Source organism: Apteryx rowi, unplaced genomic scaffold (genome assembly GCF_003343035.1).
Source record: "Apteryx rowi isolate R43461 unplaced genomic scaffold, aptRow1 scaffold_86, whole genome shotgun sequence".
NCBI lineage: Eukaryota > Metazoa > Chordata > Aves > Apterygiformes > Apterygidae > Apteryx > Apteryx rowi.
The window spans coordinates 1,632,546-1,649,894 of NW_020451160.1; the positions used below are offsets into that span (position 1 = coordinate 1,632,546).

General features: G+C 58.9%; 2 protein-coding genes across 2 annotated transcripts in view; both read left to right on the forward strand.

Moving 5' to 3' along the window:
* Positions 1 to 6,770: 6,770 nt before the first annotated feature.
* On the forward strand, positions 6,771 to 14,782 carry XYLT2 (xylosyltransferase 2). Its single transcript, XM_026090587.1, has 11 exons — positions 6,771 to 6,818; positions 7,515 to 8,058; positions 8,549 to 8,724; positions 9,755 to 9,957; positions 10,437 to 10,517; positions 10,786 to 11,002; positions 11,530 to 11,706; positions 12,610 to 12,872; positions 12,985 to 13,180; positions 13,646 to 13,979; positions 14,340 to 14,782. Exons 1-11 carry the CDS (start codon positions 6,771 to 6,773, stop codon positions 14,660 to 14,662), a joined length of 2,562 nt encoding a protein of 853 aa, XP_025946372.1. The 3' UTR covers positions 14,663 to 14,782.
* A 1,050-nt stretch (positions 14,783 to 15,832) lies between these two features.
* LOC112977729 overlaps positions 15,833 to 17,349 on the forward strand; it is a 9,790-nt gene continuing 8,273 nt past the window's right edge. Inside the window, exon 1 of the mRNA XM_026090444.1 lies at positions 15,833 to 15,904. The gene's annotated coding sequence lies outside the window, so the exon portion shown is untranslated. The remainder of the gene's footprint in view (positions 15,905 to 17,349) is intronic.

Sequence of the window (17,349 nt, forward strand, 5' to 3'; positions counted from 1 at the left end):
CCCAGAGGGAGTGGGGGGGTCCTGGGGGTGGGGGTGAGGGTCCTGGGGGTCCCAAGGGAGTGCAGGTCTCTAGGGAGTTAGGGTGAGGGGTCCTGGGGGTGGCGGGGGGGGGCTGGAGGTGTGGGGTGCTGCTGGGGGGGTCCGAGGGGGGTGGGAGTGATACGTTACACCGGGATGGGGTCCTGGGGAGGGAGGTGGGACCTGCGGACACCCAGCTGTGGGGTGTGCGGTCTGGGGAGGGGAAGGGCAGCACCGGGATCGGGCTGTTGGGGAAACGATGGCTGTGGGATGGGCAGCGGGATGTGTGGGGGCTCCCGCTGCAGTGTTTTAGGACCACGGCGTGTGAGAAGGGGGTTTCGTGCCCCAGGAGRTATTGGTTGGGGCCTGGTATGGGGTTGGGTCCTGGGGGTCTCAGCCTTCTCTGTGGTTTGGGAAACGTTGCAAGAAGTTGAAGATACCTGAGGTAGAGAAATATTTAAGYATACTGCAATTCAGAGGGCTTGTGAGAGCGCGCGCACCAGCGTTCAGGAAGCTCGGGGAGACTCCTGTTCGGCTGGTCCCATCTGGGATACCTATGTAAAGCGCAAGGGTAGAAGGACTTTCTGCAGTTGTGCGTTGTCTTCTGTGTTGAAATGCTTTGCTAAGGCAAAAGATGCCAYCTCTTTTCTTTTACCTTTGGGGCAACTGAGTCATGGGCTGGTGACAGTATTTGTCCAAGGTCACGGACAGAGTAGGTATTGAGGAGGACCTGGGTCTCTGGACCATAGTGCTTCCACCTTCAAGCGAAGCTCTTGACCTCTGGGTTGCTTCTTTGAATGTATTTATTTGTTATGAGCTGCTTGGACTGCATCCAGGCCTGCTGCATCTGGGCGAACCAGTGGCTGAAACTCGTTTCTCCCAGAGCGCTGGCTCCCCTGGTGAAAGTCTGCACAGCTCCACGACTCCTCTTCTCGGGCAGGATGCCCAAACTCCAGGGACCGTGGAGAGCTGCTCGCCCTCCCTGAGCTGTGCAGGGCCACAGACCCGAGGCTCAGTCGTGTTTGTGTGTCAGTCCRAGGGGTCCTGGTGCTTCTGCAGCTCCTGTGGAGCTGGGCGGAGGGAGGCTGTGTCTGTCCATCCTTGACAAGCCCAAGGTGATGAGGAACCCGGGTTTGGCAGGAAGGGAGACGGTGTGCACCGAGAGCTGGGAAGAGCGCATGGAGGAGCTGTGTGGGTGCAGATCTGAGCTGCCGAGTGGGGTGAGCGAGGTACGTGTGGCATCCCAAAGCTGCAGGTCATGCTGTGAGAAGTGGGGATCTCTGGAGGGGTCGGGGCTCCGCTTTCGCTTTGTGGGGTGCCTCTCTGGATCACCTCTYGTTGCTAAGGGTGGTCTAGCAGTCGGCAGGTCTTTTCTTGGGGCTAGAAAGTTTCCCCCCAAAGCAAAGAGGTAAGAACAGGAACTGGGAGGCCCCTTGYGAGGAAGCATTTGGAAGGTCTCTAAGGTGATCACTCACTCAGCACATTAATCCCCAAGCCCAGGCCTCCTGGGGACGGGGACAGGCAGTGAGGTTCTGCACCCTYGTCCACTGCTGCCATACAGCCAGCAGGAAAAAGCCAAGGAATACGTGTAGCGAGGAGAGGGGGTGCAGAGTCACCCCGGATCGTAAGACCTTGGGAGTGGGAGAGCAGGGAGAGATCTGGGAGCCAGGAGTGCCTAACTCTGCCCCTTCCGCTTTTCCGTGACCTTGATGAGATCACTTCACCAGCCTCTGCTTCCCCTTCCCTCGCTGCACAGTCCAGCACCGCTCGTGTGCTGTTAACGCTCAGGATCACAACCTCTGGTGTTACCGCCGTCTCTTCTAGCCACTCTTCTCTATCCCTTCCTTGTGCAGCCCCCTCATTCTGTGCTAGTCCTCACCTAATTCCTCATGTCCCTTCCTAAAACTGAACTGGGCAGCTGACAGGTTTGGCTGTGAAATGTCCCCCCTCATCTGGAGGTGGGGATGTTTCACCACCTGCGGTCCCTGCTTCTCTCTGGGGCTTGGGAATGAACTAGCCTCATCAAAGAAGGCAGGAATCATCCTGAGCTTTACTGACAGCCCAGACACATTAGCAAGCTGGGAGAAGTCCAGTTAACTTTTCCTTCTTAAAACACAGCAAAGCTCTTCATTTCCATGCCCTTCAGCAGTTCCTGATTTTGCCCAGACCTGGAGAAGCCACCATTCCCCGGGGTATTTGTGGTAAAGCTGAGGGCAGGAGAACTTTCCCAGGAGAAGCTGACCTTGCAGGCTTGGAATAATTTGGGAAATCTTGGAATCTCCTAATTGCTTGAGTAAATGGCTCCTTCCTGCTATTGGACACTGTTCTAACCAGGCTCGTCCCCACCACAAACCAGCTGTGACTTTCCATAGAGAGCACAAAGGAGACGTGAGTCCTCCAACTGCCTTGGAGCATCTGGAGTCGGGCGAGCCCTCCAGATCAGCCCGTTGGGCTGTGGCATCTGCAGAGCTCAGAGGTTGCTCTGCAGCTGCGGGTCAGAGCTGCGAGCCCCAGCAGCCCGGGTCGCCCAGCACTCGCCTTGCTTTGTGCCCTGGGCCGGCAGCCGCAGCTGCCTGTGCTGCTTAGGCGCTCCCAGAAGAGCTGCTCTGGTCTCCTTTTCTTGCTGGTCAGTTCTTGAAATTCTGCTGATTTTCTTTTCTTTCCTTGTCTTCGTAGGAAGCGGCCCAGAGAACAGAGCAGGCCAGACACTGAGGTGATGGGGTGTCCAGCCGGGGAGCGCACACCCAGGCTGAGCTGGGCCAGGGTGCTGGCAGAGGGAGGCAGTTGCAGCTGTGCAGGAGCAAGGGAAGGAGGGTAGTACTGACCTCAGCAGGGCCTGTACAAGACAGAAGAGGCCCGTGTAGCTTCTCGTGAGGCGCGTCACATCCATCTCCAGGAGTGACAGGTTGGGAACGGCTCTGTGGTGCCTATGTCTTGCTGGCTGATAGGACAGCCGGCTCCATTTTTACGTACCACTTTGCTTGGCAGGCTCCATCCCAGTGGCTTCCCGCTCTGAGCTTAGCAGAGGCTGAGTGAGGATTTGCTGAACTTTGGGCTTTGCCCCTTCATGTGAGCACATTATAAAATCATCTCACACCAGCTGCACCTGCTCTCTGCCCCGTAAGAGGCCTGAGCACAGCTGAGCCACCACCCCAGCCCCCTTGAGATGTGCTGCTTGGATCGTTTCGCTTCTCTTTGCAAACCTGCACGTTCAGGATGGCTCATTGTCTTGGCCTTTGAGCCCATCCACACAGCTGCCCTGGATCTGCCTGTCCCACTGTTTGCCTGGGGTTAGTTGCATTTGTGGATGGTGCTGATTTCAGGGTCCTAAAGGCTCCCTTTTTTTTTTTTTTTTTTTTTACTGAGCAGATGTTTTATGGTGTACAGAACAGAAGTTGGATCAGTCTCCATCCACCCAGGTCAGCACTAAGCTTTGTGGTACCCCTGCAATGGCAGTTGGTGTGCTGGGAACTTGTCCTACCTCCAAGAAGCCAAACTGCTTTGATTCCACCAGGATTAAATAACACGATCTCTATCCAGACTGAGAGCTTGGAGAGGAAAGTCCCTCATCTGTATCTAGCCCTTTGCGAGCTCCTGGTGTTTATTCGCATCCCACACTGATAGCATCCCTATTGCAGACACTCTGAGCTTCTCTGGGTAATGGCATAAAGGTGGGAGCTGTGGATGCTTCAGTCCGAGTTGGTCAGAATGATCCTGCGTCCATCAGTCATGGTGGCACCRACTGCTGCTGAACGAGTGCACGAGCTTCGCGAGGTGTTTGGGGGGGGGGGGGTGTATGTGCAGGTCTGTGGTGGAGTTTGGCTCCCTGAGCAGCGCAGACTGGAACATGCAAACTGCAGAACATCCTTGTGGGTGGAGGAGAGGATCTGCCACTTGGGAAAAGTGTTTTAGCCCAGTCACGTCTTTATTCTCCCACTTTGTCTTCTATCTTCCTCCCTCCAAGCAGAAGGAGGCAACGCTGAGGGCCTGTATGTTGGTACRGTCCGTGTGCAGCAGTCTCTAGAGACGCTTCCTACAAAACAGTCTCTTCCAGCCTTGCTGAGAATGCTTGAATGTTTTTCCCCAAATAACTTATCTTTAGGGGGATATGACTGAGTCCATTTTAAATGTGAGATTTAAGGATGAATTAATGGCAACTGAGTGTCTGGATTCCTCTGGTGACTTTGGAACGTTTTGACGTTGGTGTTGCCTGATGAGAGCTTGTGTTTGGCAGACACCAAAGTCAACCAACCACAGGACAGAATCTTGTAGGAYGCCAGATGTCATTAGTTCCACTCATCACAATAGTCTCCTCTCTCTTTCTCCACTGATATTTTTGTTTCCCAATTTGTATTTGAACTTCCTCCACAGCATCCGTGTCCCAAAGGTGGGGACCCAGATGGATGTGCCCTCTCTGTTCTGCACAGACAGGAAGAGCTAGAGAGGGGGTGGTTGTGCTGAGGACTGTCTTTACAGGTTCACCTGCCAGTCTCTAAAAGTGTCTCAGGGCAGCCTCTCTCCYTCCCCTTTCCCAGGAGTTTGGAGTACAAGTGTGTGAGATGGACAGAGGGAGGAGGGAGAGATGGGGTTCACATGGGTCAGAGAAGCATCCTAGTGTCGTTCTGGAGGAGAGGAGGGAAGGTCCCCTGGGGACAATTGCCATGTCACTCTGGATTTCAGGTGTGACGCTTCAGTCCCGAGGTGGCAGGCAGCTTGGAGATGTGTCGGAGGGCAGGGGCAGCGGTTGGACTTGTGCTGGGGATAGGATGCAGATAGGGGCCTGGCCCACAGCTCCATGGCCTTGCGGGGGCTGTGGCATGGCATCAGGCAGAGGAGAGACAAGGCTGGAGAAGTGACCTCCGGCAGGCGCTGGGAGTCATCTGCRCATTTCGGGAGAAGGGGGGCGGGCAGCCGCTGGCTCTCCTGGGAATCTTGCCAAAAGTCCTGCACACAAGTCTTAAATACAGCAGAGCAACGTGGCCGGAGTTGTTCCCTGCCTGACTGGGGTGGAGGGATTGCTCTGCTTTGGTGCAGTAATTAGAAGCCATTGAGTTCATTAACTGGCAGCTCTGGAAAGGCTGCCGATGTTTCTAATGATTTTCCCTGTTGAGAAGGGCAGCTGGGTGTGCTTGCGAGCTGTGGCCGGGAACCAGCCTCCTTCCAAGGAGACAAATAGGACTGCAACCAAGCGGGGGCATCGCACGGGGCTGCGCTGCGAGCCAGGCGTGTTGCAGGAGCAGAGGGTGWAAAAGGAGGCCAGCGGGTCTCGCCTCCTCGCGGGGAGGGGACTGAGCCCATGGAAGAGACTCGCTCTTCGCTTGTCAGTCACCTCCCGGCTCCCTGCTCCGTGACGCTGTACGGAGAAAACAGGTTTATAACTCTCCGAACAGATGGTCCTGCGTGGTGACTAATGAACTGTTCGCTGCCTGTCTCGGGCTCTCTGCGACGCCTGTCTGGGTGGAAGAGGGCTCGTCTGATCCTTRCTGATGCCAGCCGCTCGGAAGTAAAGCAGTTGCTCAGCCCCTTCTCGGGTGACCATGGGTTGCAGGCCATGGGGAGGCTGTCTCACCCCAGCGTGGGTAGTTCGGGGACGCTTTGCCGGCTCTGCCTTTCGGCTGCTACACGGGGTGGCTGGACGAGGCAGATCTTGCCAGATGCTTTCCAGCCTTTGCACAGCATGGTTTCTGCTGGCTGTGACCTTCCCAGCAGCTACGCCCACGGGGAAGCTTGTTCAGGGAGTTAATTCGGTCCCTCCATCCTCCTGAGGCATCCGTGTGTCCTCGGAGGATGCTGCCGCCCRTGGAGAGCACCTGACACATCTTGCTCCGTGTCCCGGGGTGGCTGCGCAGCGGCGGCCAGGCACGTTTCTTGAGTGCATTATGGGAGAGCCCTGGGAGGCCTGGCCGAAACTGGGGCAGCTGCTGCGCTTGCTGCCTGTCCCTTGGCTGGGAGCGCGGCCAGGCGCACGTACTCCTCGTGGTGGGGTGGGGACGGGGGGCCTCGGCCGGCCCCTCAYGCACGACTCGCTGGCAGAGCGTGAGTGCGGCTCTCGCAGCACGTATGAAGGGAGCGTTTGATGGCTCCAGCCGCAGTCCGACAGCCCCCCGCACTAAGCAGTGCCCTTGGGAAGGAAGCAGTTCCTTCCCTCTCTCTTGGCATCTTCCGCCTTTGTTTTACCAGTCAGGTCAGTTCGGCTGTTTGTGGCACTGCCAGCYGAAGCCCTTCCCCAGCCCCAGGCATCCCTGGCTGTACCTCTAGCTGTCCAGCTCGGTGGCACGTTGTTCAGGTCTGCTTCTCCTGACGCATTTGCGCGGGATCGCTCTGAGCAGAGCAGCCCTCGGGGCTCGTGTCCTGTCTCTGATAGCAGTCCGTCCCGCAAAGCTGAGGGGCTGCGACCCGCTCAGCGACTCGGCCCCGCGGCTTCCTCCCCCGTTCCTGCCATCCAAACTTCCCGTGTGTCCGAGAACAACCCTCTGCTCCCCCCAAGGCTAACTCATTTCTGCTAATCAGCCAGCCTGGCAGAGGTAACGAAGCGTAATTAACTGCTCCCTTTACACACAAACTTGGCTCTGTGGGAGGGTTTGTTAAAGGGATTTCTAGAGAAGCTGGCGATTGCAGTGCCTGTTCCAGACCAGTGCTGGGAGCCAGAGTCTAGGGAAGGGAGCACAGGCAGGTTGGGCAGGATCCTGCCCAAAGCCTGGTGGCCTCAGAGAGTGCAGCTGCCRCTGTCTGGGGCCCCATCTCTGAGAAAGATGTGCCCGGCCTCAGCGCCAGCTTGGGCTCCCAGCGTGATCGCGACGGTGAGAAACTGCTCCATTTGCCTGCTGGTGAAACTACTACCCGCAGCCAGARCAGTCCCGTGTCCGTCCCCGCCGTGCTGTGATGCCCTGGCCCACGCGGGACTGTGGAGGGTGGCTGGAGGGCAGGCAGGGAGGGCTGCCTGGGTGCAGGGACAGCTGACCCTGGCCTTTCAGTCTCGCTGTGAGCCAGGGGGCAGTGAGCAACGTCCCCCTTGTGCGTCTTGGGTGCTGTGACTGCAGGTCTGCAAAGCGGGGTCTCCCCGTGGTGGCTCAGAGGGGGCTGGAGGCTCTCGCCGTGCGAGGGGTGCAGAGCAGTGCAGGGAGGTGCTTTGGGGTCWGAGTCAGCAGAGGGCTGGTCTGACACCCTCCTTTGCTGCGTGACTGCTGCTCCCGAGTGGACGTGCAACTCCTGACACGCTGCAGCCCTCGGCTGTCGTGCTTGTGGCTAATTCAAACCCGTTCGGAGCAGGAGCTTCAAATTCATTGCTCCTCTGGGCTCGGTGCTGACTTGCTGCTCTGGGGAGACTGATTGCAGGGAAGGATGCAGCAGCCAAGGCTGCCGTGCCTCGGTTTCCCCTGAGATTGGCAGAGAAGAGTGTTGATCAGTGAGCTCCATGGGGACACAGGCATCAAGTGCTCCTGGGTGGCCAGGAACAGGGTCTAGGAACAAGGATGCTCCAAGGAGTGTGTCTGTAGGGACAGGAGTGGGAGCAGGCCCAACTTAATGCTGTCTGTCCTCTCTTCTGTGTCCGTCTGGAACTGGGGAAGGAGCGGCAGAAAAAAGCCAGGTTGCTCGAGAACAGCGATGGCTCCAAGGACTCGGACAGCTCTGCAGGACGCCGGGGCAGCGCAAGCCGGAAGCACGGGCGATGGCGGGGACGGCCGGACAGCCCTGGCGTGCTGGTGTCCAAGGTGGTGAGAGCCGTCACAGCGAAACACAAAGCGGGGCGGAGGCTGCCGGCCGCGCCGGACTCCTCCAGCCGGAGGAACCTGACGGAGCGGCGTGGGGACGCCCAGCTGGCCATCTTCCAGCAGGGCGACACGGGCAGCGTGGAGGGAGCCCCCCAGCCCACGGAGAACAGCTTCACCCCCAAGTGCGAGATCACGGGCAAAGATGCTCTCTCGGCGCTGGCGCGGGCCAGCAGCAAACAGTGCCAACAGGAGATCGCCAACGTGGTGTGTCTGCACCGGGCCGGCAACCTCATGCCACAGGCTGTGCCCCGCCACTGCCAGCTTTCGGGTGAGTCCTGCTGGGGTGCCRGGCACGTGGGCCACCCACCTTGTGTGACCAAACTCTTCCACCTTGCAAAAAACTGCCTCAGTCTGTCACTGATTCCCAGATTATGGCAGCCTCTGTAATTCAATCAAAGCTGTGCTGGCCTCCTTTAAGCTGGGCTGCTTCATCTGGCCCAGCCCAGTGAGGGCTGCAGAGATCAGGGCCAAGCACAGCTGCACCCTTCTGTTTCGAGGGGCTGGAGGGGGCATYCCCCCCCTTCCCAACGTGTCCCTGTCGACGTGGAAGCAATCGCAAAGGGCTGCGTGCGCCGCCGTGCCCTGCCCCGTGTGCCCTGGCTGTGTGATGAGGTTTGCCCTGGCCATGCTGGGCCCTGTGATCCCACCTTGATCAGATCCCCCCAGTTTATCGGGAGCTGTGTGCGGTGGGGCGGTGGGGTGCCCCGTGGCGTCCCGAGGCCGGCGGGGGGCTGATGGCAGTGTCCCTCCCCACGCAGGGAAGGTCAGCCCTGTGATCCAGTGGGACGAGAGCCGGCTGCAGCAGGCACCCCCCAGCAAGCCGGTGCGCATCGCGTACATGCTGGTCGTGCACGGCAGGGCCATTCGCCAGCTGAAGCGGCTCATCAAGGCGGTGTACCACCAGCAGCACTTCTTCTACATCCACGTCGACAAGGTCTGCGGGAGGGGTGGTCGCTCCCAGCTGGCTGGCAAGAGGGGAGGGGATGCTAAGGGTGCCCGGTTTAATAACCCAGACGGGCAGTGAGTGAAGTCAGCATCCCCTGCGGGGCCTCAGTGCTGGAGGAAGAGGCTGGGTAGGACTTGCCTGGGAGCTGTGTCCCTCCCTGGATGGGGGCAGCTACGATCTATCCCCCCTGCCCAGAGCAGTCTTGTCTCGCTGCTCTCCTCCCTGCAGAGGCGGCTGTGCGAGCTGGAGCTTAGCCCCTTGGGCACGTCCCCCTGCACAAGCAGCAAACGGAGCCTCCCCTCAGCGCTGCTGCTTTCTCATTTGGGCAGGGCTCAGGCTGTTTGCCCTCCCCCAGCCCACGGAGTGTAACATCTGCATTCTGCTGCTTCTGCACCCCRCTCCTCCTTGTTTCTGTGTGCTGGCAGCAGCCAAGAAAGAGCCCAAAGGCTTGGCTAGCAGCCAAACACCACCCATCCCAAAGATCACAAGATCCCAGAGAGATGTGTGGATCTGTCTGGCAGAGCTCATTGGAAGGAAAAGAGTGGCTGGGTCAGATACTCTGCTCTGTCCTGGTTGCCTGCTTTTTCTCTCAGCCACATGAGTTGCCCTGAGCAGGCAGAGGCAGGTTGTAGGATTGCTACCRCATGGAGCTGCCTCTGCTGCTCCTCGGGGCCCCTTCGGAGACGGGCTGGGGTGTCTGGCCAGCCTGCAGGCTGGCTGGAAGCACGGCAAAGTGGGACCCAGTGGGCATGGAGGGATGTCTCAGCCGTTCCGGGCAATGGACAGAGCCTGGCTGCATTATCGCCCTTCCACAGCTCCGGTTCAGCCCATGACAGCAGCGGCCCGAGGTTTACCTCCAGCGCAGGCTCGGTAGCTGACACTACCCAGCAAGGCAGGCAGGGAAATAAGAAAGACAGCGAGGCACACGCAGAGCAGGGCTGACTCAGAGCAGGTAGCGAGGAAGGCAGGACCCCGGGAAGATGACTCCCTGCTGATCAAGAGTCTCATTCCCTGGCAGCGCTCCAACTACCTCCATCGGGAGGCATTGGAGCTGGCCCAGCACTACCCCAACATCCGCGTGACGCCCTGGCGCATGGTGACCATCTGGGGAGGCGCCAGCCTGCTGAAGATGTACCTGCGTAGCATGAAGGACCTGCTGGAGCTGGCCGAGTGGCCCTGGGACTTCTTCATCAACCTGAGTGCCACCGATTACCCCACGAGGTGAGGACCCTGCTGGGTCAGGGGAGGACGATGGAGGGGTGAGGGCTGCTTGGTGCCGCAGCAGCCCTGGGAGCAACGCTGCTGGGAAGTGTAAGGAGGAGCAGGGAGCTCAGGGCAGATGGGGTTGGAGATTGCACCCACGTGCTGGTGATGATGCTCCAGGGCCAGGCTGGTCCCATCTCTGCTGGGGATCCCAGCCAGTACCTCGGAGGCTGTTTTTTCCTGTGGTCTGGGTGCTGCAGGGCGAATGCACGTGTGAGTACATGTGAATGCACAGGCGTGCACCACCTCACACACCCTTACCAGGCGCCAGACAGCAGAGGGGCCGAGTCTGTGTCTCCCCAGCAATGTGATAAGGATTTGAGTCAGTGCCTATGAAGCAGCTTAGGCTCCCTGTGTTTGGTGRCTGTTTGCAGCTTGAATATTTTCTGGGCTGCTTTACTTCAGGGGTTATTAACCCTTTCTATTTTGCATCTCAGGACCAATGAGGAGCTGGTGATGTTCCTGTCCAAATACCGAGATAAGAACTTCCTGAAGTCTCATGGCAGAGACAACGCCAGGTAACTGTGACTGGGGGCAGGGCCGAGCTGCACGAACAGAAAGGGGAGGATTTCTGAGAACTAAAAGAGTCAGGGCCGGGGGCTGTTCTGGCTGTGGCTGCCAGGAGCATAGTGGTGCTGGTGTGGGGCCAGGTCTTTCACGGGTGTCACCCCATTGGCTTTACGCTGTTGGAGATCCACCCTGTGTCCCAGCAGAGCGGGTGGCACCCTTAGCCCTGCTTGCAGCTGTAGGAGGACTCTCATACTCAGCCCTTGTCCCCATGCCCAGGTTTATCAAGAAGCAGGGCCTGGACCGCCTGTTCCACGAGTGCGACTCCCACATGTGGCGGCTGGGCGAGCGCCACATCCCCGACGGCATTGTGGTGGATGGGGGCTCTGACTGGTTCTCGCTGACACGCAGCTTCGTGGAGTACGTGGTCTATGCGAACGACCAGCTGGTGTCCCAGCTGCGGCAGTTCTACACCTACACRCTCCTGCCTGCCGAGGTGGGTGCTGGGTGAGGGGAACAGGCAAGGACAGCTCAGAGCCACCTTCGTTGTGAGYGCTGGTGTGTTCCCATCTTGGCTGTATTCGTTTTCCCTAAGACACAAAAAGAATGATGCTGGATCTTCTTCCTGCTGCACTTAATGTTTCTGTCCCAATTCATCCATGCCCCGGATAGCTGTTAAGGGCAGTGCAAAACATTCCTGTTCTGCTCTGGCAGCTTTGTGCCTCTGCTTTGCCCAGGCCTGGGAGAGAGGGGCAGATGGGCCAAGGGTCGTGTTTGTATCCAGCCTGCTTTAGCTSCAGACACCCCTCTGGGCTGGATAAGGACCAATCTGGGTACACAGCCTGTTCCGTTACGGGTTACCCTGTGCTGGGAACTGGGATGGATTTACATTCAGGATCTATTGCAGATTTTTGCTCATTTATTTAAACTTCCTGTTGCTGTGTGAGTGAGGACCGGGGGGCTACGTTAGCTTCCCAGCCTCCATCCCCACTGGGCCTCATGTCTGTTCTCTGCCGTGCACAGTCCTTCTTCCACACGGTCCTGGAGAACAGTCATGCCTGCGAGACACTGGTCGATAACAACCTCCGAGTGACCAACTGGAACCGGAAGCTGGGCTGTAAGTGCCAATATAAACACATAGTCGACTGGTGYGGATGCTCCCCAAATGACTTCAAACCCCAGGACTTCCTACGGCTACAGGTGAAAAAGATCCTCCTTTCTCCTCCTGCTCTCTCCCCTCCTCTCTGTCTCTCTCCCCGGTGCTCTCCCCTCTGAGCTCCCTTGCGGACGTGTCCCTGGGTACAGTGCCAGCTGGTCTGCACGTCTGCAGGGCTGGCTGTCCGGCTGTGGTGGGGCTCAGCACAGAGCTGTCTGTAAATGTTTGGGCCGTGGGATTGCACTGAGTATCCTGCCCCGCAGCCAGGCTTCTGCTTGCAATGTTGTTCCCCTTCCCAGACTTTCTCTCCTGTTCTCCTGCTCTCTCCCTGCAGACTTATGACTTAGGGCAAATGTCTTCTCAGTAAAACCACTTCAGAGAGCTGTCCTCCCTGGCAAGTCAAAATGCCTTGTGATGAACCGTCTTTTTATAACCATGCTCTAGCGAGCAGAGGCTTGGCCTGAGCGAGGCAGGTTTGGGAAAAGATGCCTCCAGCCCCAAAAAGTGAAGTTTGCAGGATTTCCTTGCCAGAGGCTACAGTCTTGGGCTTATATAGTGCAGGGCCCTGATTCTGCAAGCTGCGCTGTATAGCCAGGCCCTGTGCTCTGCAGAGGCTCTGGGAGGGTGGGGGCCTGTCTATATAGAGATTCCAGCTAAGGAGCTGGATGACACATGGCTGCTTCTGAGCACAGAAAGGGGGAGGCAGTGGGAGAGATGGGAACCTGACTGCRTTACCAGTAACCATGCTGTGTGCTACCACTGATCCTGCCATAGAGGATCCCACGTAGAAGCTGTTTGTGCTTTGCTGCTCCCTGGCCTGTGCCATCGAAGGGGACAGGATGGGTCCCAGCATGTTTCCCAGTCTGTCTCATCCCCAGCTTTCATGTTGAGGCGGGAGGGCAGAACGGGTGTAACCAACACTGTTAGAAACACCTTTGCTTTTCCAGCAACTCTCCAGACCCACCTTCTTCGCCCGCAAGTTTGAGTCAACAGTGAATCAGGAAGTGCTGGAGATCCTGGACACGCACCTCTATGGCAACTACCCCCCCAACACACCGGCTCTCAAGGCGTACTGGGAGAACGTCTACGACCGCATCGATGGGCTCAGCGGCCTCAGCGATGTCACCCTGACCTTCTACACGGCCTTCTCCAGGCTGGGGCTCCGCAAAGCCGCGTCTGCACCAGCACTGAAGGCAGAGAAGCTCTGCAGGTGGGACGTTCACTGCAGCTCCATCCAAGCTCCGAGTGTGACCTGCATCTTGCACTGGGAGGATGCTGAGGGTCACATGTGCAACCTCTCTCGCTCTTCTCTGTCTCTCCAGATTTGAGCCCCGGGGTTTCCCATCCAGTGTGCACTTATATTTCTATGACGACCGTTTCCAGGGTTATCTGGTGATGCAGGAGGTGCAGAACTCAGCAACCGGGCAAGCAGAGTCCCTGGAGGTGTGGATGATGCCCCAAGGAGCTTTGAAGCTGGCAGGTCACGGAGGGCAGACAAATAGGTTACAAAACCTTGAGGTAAATGGGGAAAGTTCCCCTCACAACACCCACTTTCCTCCACTGCTTCTCCAGACCACCCTGCCCTTCCTCCTCTCCCCCGCTTGCGCATTGAGAGGGACAGAGAGATGTGGTCCCTTCATTATGTCTGAGGACAAACCTTTGTCCAGGACGTTTGCTCTGATTTCTACATGCGGGGAGGTGTTACAGGGTGGGATATGGAGTCGGTTGGTGGGGAGAAAGCCTGAATGGATCTTGGGGAAGAGCTGAGGCTGTTGATGCCGTGGCTGCCTGTGGCAGCAGTAGACATCAAACACAGCTGGATTGGTACTGGCGGGCAGGCAGGAGAGCAGCGGAGGGGGKGTGTGCATTGCATTGGGATGAGAGTTCAGACCCTGCCCAGCTCGGGGGGGTGAAACACAACACCAGATCTGGTAGCATCTCCCAGCCCAGTGTCCCACTGCTGTGCACCTCCTGTTCTTGCAGGTGGGCACAGAGTGGGATCCCAAGGAAAGGCTCTTCCGCAATTTTGGAGGCCTGATGGGGCCTTTCGACGAGCCAGTGGCCATGCAGAAGTGGTCGCGGGGGCCCAACCTGACAGCCACAGTGGTGTGGATTGACCCCACGTACGTCATTGCCACTTCCTACGACATCACGGTGGAYGCCGAGGCAGAGTTCACCCAGTACAAGCCTCCCCTCAACCGGCCCCTGCGCCCCGGCATCTGGACCATCCGCCTCCTCCAGTTCTGGGAGCCCCTGGGGGAGAGCCAGTTCCTGGTGGTGCCGCAGACCTTCAACCGCAAGCAGCCTCTCAGGAAGGGTGAGGATGCTCTGGAGATCGGGGCTGGGCCTCTCCCTGCAGGCGGTCCCAAGCACTTGCCCCGGTGCTGGCCTCCCCGGGCTGCAGCTGATGACAAAACGGGAGCCACCCTTCCCGGTGGTGTCCCCTTGCCCACATGAGTCCTCAAACCAGGCCACTGGGCAGCCATGGATGGCCCATTCGCAGGTCARTTAGATCCCTTCTCCCTCCATCCGACGGCAGCATCCCCATTCCTGGGTGCGGGCTGGGGGCTGCGAGGGAACAGGATGCTGAGCCCCGCTGGGAGGGTGGCGGTAGGAAGAGCAGGGAGCCGGGACGTTGCCGCGGTGCTGACACCCTCTCTCTCCCCGTCCTGCCCAGACGATAGCGGCTGGCTGCACGGCGGGCCCCCCCGCAACGAGTACATGGAGCAGAGCTTCCAGGGCCTGGGGGGGATCTTGAACTTGCCGCACGCGGACGAGGCGGAGAAGGACGCGGTGCGGAAGACGCAGCTGACGGGCAGAGCGCTGGACGACTGGGCAGACGGCACCATCAGCACCTTCTGGTCCGTGGCGGACGTCTGCGTGAGCAGCCCCTCTGCCTGCTCCGCCCTGGAAACCTGCAGCAAAACCTCCTGGAGCTCGCTGTCCCCAGACCCCAAATCAGAACTGGGACCCGTCAAACCCGACGGGCGGCTGAGGTAGCAGGACCAGCCGGGGGGCGGCGCTGGGAGCAAGGAGCATCCTCCGTCACTGGCGTGGTGGGGGGGTTCTCTGGACTACATCACCCCGTGAGATTTACACCGTAGTCGCTCGGGGAGGAGAGTGTGGGAACCTCCGGGCCGGGGAAAACCTTCTCCTGTGGGTTTTTTTTGGGGTGGAGGGGAAGGTGCAAGCCTGGGACCTTGCCCACCTTCCCCAGGAACGGGCACTCGCTGGCCAGAGGAGAGCGTGCGGGGGCGCCCGTCGCCACGGGGCGCGATGGCATCGGCGGCTGGGGAGAGCAGTGTATTTATTGCTCCGGGCCTTGGAGCCTCGGGAAGGGGTGATGGGGGAGGGAAGAGAAGGGAGGCTGGCAGGCGGGTAGGCTCTGGGCCGGCTCAGCACCCTGCCCAGCCCCGGGCTGGGTCTCTGCAGGATCAGGCCCTGTGCCACTGGCCGTTCCCCTGGGAGAGCTGGCAAAGGGCTCTGGGGACAGGGCGCACAGGGACGGGCAGGAGCAGAACGGGTCAACGCCTGCTGTGTGCATGGAGCTGCTGCTGGCCCAAGGCCTGCATCTCATCCCCTCCACCCCAGCCCTTTAGTTTGTATTTTTATAAATATAGAAATATATATGATGCAAAGTGCAATAGAGACGAGACCCCCGCATTGGCCGGGAAGTCCTTGTGTCTCCGTCTCCCCTCAGACTGTAACAGAACTTGTTCTCTTGGGTGTCCTGGAGCTACAGGACAGGGTGCTGGGTCATTGTGGTTTCTGTTTTGTTTTGTTTTTTATTGTTTTGCTGTTTCCCTGTTTCCTGCTGGGGGAATCGTATCCTGCTGCCTCTCGGGTAGGGCTGCCCTGYGGTCRCAGGGTGCTGCCCGCCCTCCGGGGYGGCTGCCCRACCGTGCCAAATGTTTGGACCTGCTGCTGTTTCTTGTGCAACGGCCACAGCTGGGCAATTCGGGGGAGCACTTCTCTATTCACCGTTGGAGATCAATAAGCCGCTGTGGACTCTGCATCCCCTGTCTTCACTTTAGGGGAGGCTTTGGGAACTGAGCACCGGGACGCCTGAGTCCCCTGCCAAAATGCCACCCGCATGGCTGATTTCTTGGTCCGAGTGAGACAGCAGTTTCCCTTGCTGGAGGGCTGCCTTGTGCCACGGCTGGTCGGCACAGCCTTTTCTTTTCTCCTGGGTCAGCAGAAGCTCTCGGCATCTAGTGTACTTCCCTGGCCAAAAGCCAAGAGGTGAGACAAGGTCTGGCCAGCTCTGTCCCTTCTCCACTGTTTTTGCTTCCCCCCTTTTCTGGAGGGAACGGATGCCACCTCCTCCAGGGAAGGGGTGTAGCGGAGCACCCTCCTCCCGCCCGTCCCCCCAGGCCTTGGGGGCTCCCTGCAGTTTTCCTTCTCTGCACGGAGAAGTCCGAGTTTGTTTTTTCCACCCCGGGAAGATGTTTTGCGTGCCATACTGAACTGCAGCGGGACCGCGGGCCCAGCCTGGGAGYGGCTACGGCCAGCGCAGAGGGGCTGCCGGGGCCGGGACCGGTGCCAGGCTCCAGGGAGGGTGGGGATGGATCTCACGGACCCCTGCTCAAGGTGAGGGCAGCCGGAGCAGCTTGCTCAGGGTCATGTGCAGTCGGGTTTTGAATATCTCCAAGGATCTGTGCCGTCCTTCACGTCTCTCCAAAGCCCAGGGCTTTCCTGGCTGACAGCGCTGCGCTCGGGCTGCCTTTTGGTTTGCGCTCACAGTCTCCTTTTCTGGTTTAAGGACACTGGTGCTGAAGGAGCTGATGTTGTAAAATCAGCTCTTCTGCACACTAAGGGGGGATGGAGACCTTAGTGGGCAGGGGCAGCTACCTGCTGGCACCCGAGCCCGCTCCCTCCTTGCTAGCCGGGTGCCCGAGGGGCTGGGGCTGGGGAGGACGTGGGGTGAGAAGTGCTCGGTGCTCTCAGACACGCTGTGCAGGGCCTGGCCCCGGGCCAGGGGAGGACGCCAAAACTCTGTGTCAGAAGCATTATGTAAAGTTGTCTTAAATATGCAACATCACCACAAATATATCTATATCTCTACAGTGCGGTGTGTCGGGTTTTTGCCACGTATGCTGGAAATGCGGGGGGAGGAGGGGGGAGCAGCTCTGTGTTTCAAAAGGAAACGCTAGAGAGGGGCTTTGCTGCTGCAAATCCTATGGCGAAGGGGCAAACCTGACCCAGATGCCGCTGCTACGAGTGTCCCTGCGGAGCGTGGAGTCTTGGGACCTTCTGGGCATGCTTTGCCCCAGCTAAGCTGTGGGGCTTCCCGAATGCATCTGCGTCCCCTGGGCACCAAAATGGGCCGAGAAAACTGTTTGGGGAGGGATGTTTGGGGGGGGGGGGGCTCAGTCCGGTGGTTTTTGTGAGACTCGCATTGCAGAAAGCAAGTTACTACTATTATTTTCCCTTAGCCTGTGGCCAGAGGGCGGAGAGCTCGGGTCTCCGGGCGGGTTAAGGTAACGCGTTTTAGCTTCCTGACGAACGGGCCCGGCCCGGGGCTCTCGCGGTGCTGGAGGAGGTCAGGCCGGGGGAAGCCCGTGGGCGCCGCCTGATCGGATTACTGAGCGTTTAGATTGCGCTTAGCGTTCAAATGCTAATTAACTAATTAGCGGCACGTCCTGTCGCGGCCCCGGGGGGCTGCTCGCTGCGCGGGGGCTCCGCTC